Below are 5,450 nucleotides of genomic sequence, written 5' to 3'. Positions count from 1 at the left end.
GACTGCACTGGATTTTGTGCGAATCGCGGTGAGGTCTTTGCGGCAGCACTAGATTCTGTGCGGTCCGCGGTGAAGAACATTTCACTGGTCCAACTTAAGAAGTCTATATCTTTTGATATACAAGGAATTTTGAGATGATTTAAAAACAAAAGTTGTACCCTTCGTGTCTAGTTTCCAGAAATGTAAATAAATCACAATTTTGACATATGTAGAGAAAGTTATGACCAAAATACTAAAGCATGTCACTGCAATCCACATGGAGAGCTGTGCGGCCACACTCCATTTTGTGAGGGGTATATTAAGACAGGATTTTCAGTGAATTTTCATTTTTCAAAACCCCAAAAACATAAGAGGCGATTTTTCAAATAACCTTTCTTCTCCAAAACATTGGTAAGTGATTTCTAACTGGTTTTCTTCAATTATTAACTACTTTTCACATGATTTCAACTCAAAATCAATGATTTTCGTGGGCGAATTGGGTGTTTGGGTAGAACCTAGGTTTTTCAAAATTTGGGGATTTGGACCTCGATTTGAGGTACGATTTCAAAACAAATTATATATTTGAGTTCGTGGGGGAATGGGTAATCGGATTTTGGTTCGAACCTCGGGTTTTGACCATGTGGTCCCGAGGGCGATTTTTGACTTTTGGGTAAAACTTTAGAAAAATCATTTTCATGCATTGGGGTTGATTCATTTAGCATTTATTGACGTAATTAAGTAACTTGTGACTAGATACGAGCGAATTGGTGGTGGAATCAAGGGGTAAAGCTATAGTTGAATCGTGAATTGTGTTCGTGGCATCGAGGTAAGTGTTTGGTCTAACCTTAGCTTGAGGGATTAGGAGTTGTGTCTTATTTGCTACATGTTAATTGAGGAGTATGACATATAGGCATGATGACGAGTATCTATATGTTGGTGTCAAGCATGCCCGCGTGTCTTGTATTATAATTGTTATGACTCCGTTGTAGTTTATTGCACTTCATCTGTCATTATCACCATTGTTCCCTTGCCAGGATATTTGTTTGATATTAATGATTCCTTGCCGGGATGTTTGTTTTGATAGTATTGTTCCCTTGACGGGATGTTGTTGAAATATCATTATTCCCTTTACGGGAAGTTGTTATATTACTCTTATTCCCTTGCCGGGATTCCTTGTGATTATTGTTGGCTTGTAACTGGGAGCGAGTGCTACGCCTACCACAAGATATAATGAAATAGGAGCGGGTGGTACGCCTACCATAAGATATAATGAAATGGGAGCGGGTGGTACGCCTACCACGAGATAAATGAAATGGGAGTGGATGGCACGCCTGCCACGAGATAAATAAAATGGGAGCGGGTGGTACGCCTACCACGATATAAATGAAATGGGAGCGGGTGACATGCCTGCCATGAGATAAATGAAATGGGAGCGGGTGGCATGCCTGCCACGAGATACAGGAAATGGGATCGGGTTGCACACCTGCAACATAATGTGAAAAGAAAGTGAAATCTGTCTTTGTTTACTTACTCTTATTAGTGGTTAATTTTGATTCCTTTATAATTCTCTTGATATTCTGTTTTACCTGTTATTCCCTGAAGCATGTTTCCCTCTCCTATCTTTATTTGTTTATGTGTGTGTGTGTGTGTGTGTGTATATATATATATATATATATATATATATATATATATATATATATATATATATATATATATATATATTTGAACTGCACAGGTTTATTTGGTAGTCTGGTCCTAGCCTTGTCACTACTTCGCCAGGGTTAGGCTAGACACTTACCAGTACATGGGGTCGGTTGTGCTGATACTACACTCTGCACTATGTGCAGATTCCGGAGCAGCTCTTGGACCGTAGTTGGAGGCTACTTTCCGTCCACGTGGAGCTCCAAGGTAGACCTGCAGGCGTCCGCAAGCCCTGGCGTCTCCCACTATCCCTGTTTCCTGTTTCATTTTCCTTTTATTCAGAAATAGTGTACTGTTATTTCTTCAGACTTTGTATGTAGCAATCTTAGACCGTCTGTGACACTGTGAGACCAGGTTTTGGGGTAGTTAAGGCTTAAGTATTTGTAGTAGATGCAGTTTTAATAAATCTTATGTCTTCCGCTAAAATTTGAATTGTCGTTGTTACCACGCTATCATCTTATATTTGTTAAAAAGAAATAATTGGTTAATGAAGTAATTAGATTAAAGGTTTTGCTTGCCTAGGTCACATTAGTAGGCGCCATCACGACTCCTAAGGGTGGGAAATCCGGGTCGTGACAAGTTCACTAATATATGGTTGTTTCTCCACCTCCACATCAAACTCAACTACAGGTTCAGCAACAAGAGTTTTGCTTTCTTGTTTTCTTATCACCCCTTGATTCCTTAATTATCTATTCATCAATAGGTTTTCTTTTGCTCCTAGTGAGAGAAGTACTAGCAGGAGGATCAACTTCCTTTCTTGTTTGGGGAACTGGTTTTGTAGATCTCATAGGGGCCTTCCTTCCCTTTTCCCCTACATCAGATAAGGGCAAATAATCCTCATCATTGTTAACCTCCTCATCTCCAGTAAAAGAATTTAACGAAGGCCTAGATTCTTCAGTCCTTTCCTCTCCATGAACTTCTTCTAAAGGGGCCATAACTATGTTCCCAATAGCCATAGAGCCTTCAGATTCCCCACTAGTATTTTCCTCATCACTCTCATGTTCAATACCATCACTTTCACTTTCTTTTTCATCTTCGTCACCCTCACTCTCAAAGTTACCTTCTCCCTCACTTTCTTTTTCTTCTTATACAAAATCTCCCACTTGTTCAACTAGTTGTTCTTCCACCGCACTCTCTTTTTCCTCACTTGATTCCCACTCATTCTCACTCTTCTTCTCATTAGTACTATGCGTCATTTCCTGAACCTGGTGTTCCTTATGACTGGCTCATTCTCCTCCCTCCCCATGAACTTCCTTATTATCCTCATCCTCAGTCCAACTATAAGAAGTAACATCAGAAGCCTCTTTATTCTCTGCTTTGTTCTCCATTTCCCCCTCAAGCACATGTATATTATCAATGGTGTCATTATTTTCTCCTAACTTACAACCTATGTTTCTACAATAGTATCCTCTGCATGTGGTCTACTACTGATGGGTGCAACAATTTCCAATAGAGCAACCATAATAGTAGAAACAAAAACACCAAGTTTTGATGGAGGTGATGTTACCTGATCAGCTGTGATATCCCCTTGAGCCATAGCTTCCTTAACTATTTGTTCCCTCTTAGCAGCCACATGACTCACCACATTGCCACTCTTAACTTTTTTTCTTGAGGTATCCTTGATCGTAGTAGGTTTGGGGTGATTTGGCGAACAGATAAAGGTGCATGGGCAGTTGGTTTGGGGGATAAAAGTCCAATAGAGGTAGAAATTGCAGGTGCAATAGTAGCAGGAGATGATAGTATAGGTACAGTAGAGCGTATAGATGGAGATACAATAGTTGCTGGTGTAGATTCACTAGTTGGTTTTGCAGTTTTCTAGGCTTAGGCTTCATAATTTTAAGGTTTTGCTTTATTCTTAGATGAAGAATTTGCCTTCGAGGGAGTTTGGCATGAATTTGTCATGGTAATGAGAGAATGAGAGATTTTTCTTTGGTTCTTGTTTAAAGTTTGAGAGGAATAGTGAGTACTGGGAGATGTATAATGAGAGGCTTTTAAAGAGGGTAGTCCTGGTTAGACTAGAAGAGAGAACGTAACGAATTTGAGTTCTAACGGGAAACAGTTAGTTTTTACTACCGAACTTTTAGAAGTAATTAGACTCTGATTGCTCTAGGATTCCCCCTTGATCCTTGACTTTGAGAACAACTAGAGTGATGCAACTAGATTAGAGAGTCTAAGAGTAGTAGTAATTTCAGTTATTAAGTTTCAATGATTTTAAGATAATATGCACGCACCTGAGTCCAAGAACCAACTCCTTAGTCATTTCTGCAATAAGGCTTCAGCTAGACTTTCTAGCGAGTGTGTGCGCTTAGGATAAGCACGAGATTGAATCAAGCATTTTATACACATTTATGCACATCTAATGAATTCTTTTCTAACCAATCATCGGGATTCAATCTAGCTAGAGGTGTTAACTAATCCCAGTTCTAGTCTATTTCTTTCAAAGTGGTCCCTAGTGAAAATGTCAGTAATTTGATCTTCAGTTTTACAAAAATTGATTGAGATAGATCCATTTTCAACATTATCTCTAAGAAAGTGATATCTGATATCGATGTGATTGGTTCTTTTATGCTAATAAGGATTTTTAGCAATAGTTATGGCACTCATATTGTCACAAAAAATAGGAATAAAATTAACAAAAATATCATAGTCCCTTAGTTGTTGTATTATCCATAGTAATTAAGCACAACAAGATGATGATACCACATATTTTGCTTCAGTTGTAGATAAAGTCACTGAGTTCTGCTTCTTTCTTCCCCAAGACACCAGGAAAGAACCAAGAAAACGTAATTTTCCTAAAATGATTTTCATGTCAACATGAAACCTTTCATAGTCTACATCAGTATAACCAACTAGATCAAAGTTGTATCCTCTAGGATACCATAGACACAAATCAAGAGTCCCTTTAAGATATCTGAGTATTCTTTTAATAGCCTTTACATGAGACTCTTTGGGATTTGCTTGAAATCTTGCATATAGTCCCACACTAAACTCAAGATCATGCATGCTTGCTATGGAATACAATGGTGATCCAATCATTCTCCTATACAGCTTTTATTCCACATTTTTCCCTTCTTCATCAAGATCTATCTTGGGTGCAATTGCAATGGGGGTATCAATTGACTTACAAGAGTCCATGTTGAATTTTTTCAACAGTTCTTTAATGTACTTTTGCTGATAGATCATAGTTCCCGTAGGTGTTTGCTTTATTTGCAACAAAAAATAAATTTGATTCACCCATCATGCTTATTTCAAACTCAATCCCCATCATTTTAGCAAATTCCTTGAACATTATTTCATTAGTAGTCCCAAATAAAATATCATCCATATATACTTGCATAATCTGAAGATTTTTTCCTTTGTTCCTCAGAAACAATGTGTTGTCCACCTTTCCTCTTACAAAGTTATTGGTTAAGAGAAATTTTGAAAGCCTCTCATACCAGACTCTTGGAGCCTGTTTTAGTCTAGACAATGTCTTGTCTAACTTGAACACATAGTAAGGGAACTCTTCACTCTCAATACTGCTTGTTTAACAAACACATCCTCCTTGAGGTAACCATTCAATATTGCATCTTCATATCCTTCTGATAGCAGCAAAAGCAATTCGCATTATTATAGCTTCCATTCTAACTAAAGGAGAAAATGTCTCATCATAGGCAATTCATTCTTCTTGATTTTATCCTTGAACCACCAGTCTGGCCTTGTTCCTTTTGATATTTCCTGGTTTATCCAGTTTGTTTTTGAACACCCATCTAGTACCTATGACAGTTCTG

At 38.1% G+C, this 5,450-nt stretch overlaps 1 protein-coding gene across 1 annotated transcript; it reads right to left on the bottom strand.

Moving 5' to 3' along the window:
• Window positions 1-3,067: 3,067 nt before the first annotated feature.
• Window positions 3,068-4,716, bottom strand: LOC142163274 (secreted RxLR effector protein 161-like). Its single transcript, XM_075220544.1, has 2 exons — window positions 4,381-4,716; window positions 3,068-3,298 (listed from the first exon to the last, which is right to left on the bottom strand). The coding sequence occupies exons 1-2, from the start codon at window positions 4,714-4,716 to the stop codon at window positions 3,068-3,070; spliced, it is 567 nt and encodes a 188-aa protein (XP_075076645.1).
• Between the last annotated feature and the right edge of the window lie 734 nt (window positions 4,717-5,450).

The sequence above is a fragment of the Nicotiana tabacum genome, chromosome 8 (assembly GCF_000715075.1).
Source record: "Nicotiana tabacum cultivar K326 chromosome 8, ASM71507v2, whole genome shotgun sequence".
NCBI classification, from domain to species: domain Eukaryota; kingdom Viridiplantae; phylum Streptophyta; class Magnoliopsida; order Solanales; family Solanaceae; genus Nicotiana; species Nicotiana tabacum.
This window is presented reverse-complemented; position numbering and strand designations above follow the sequence as displayed.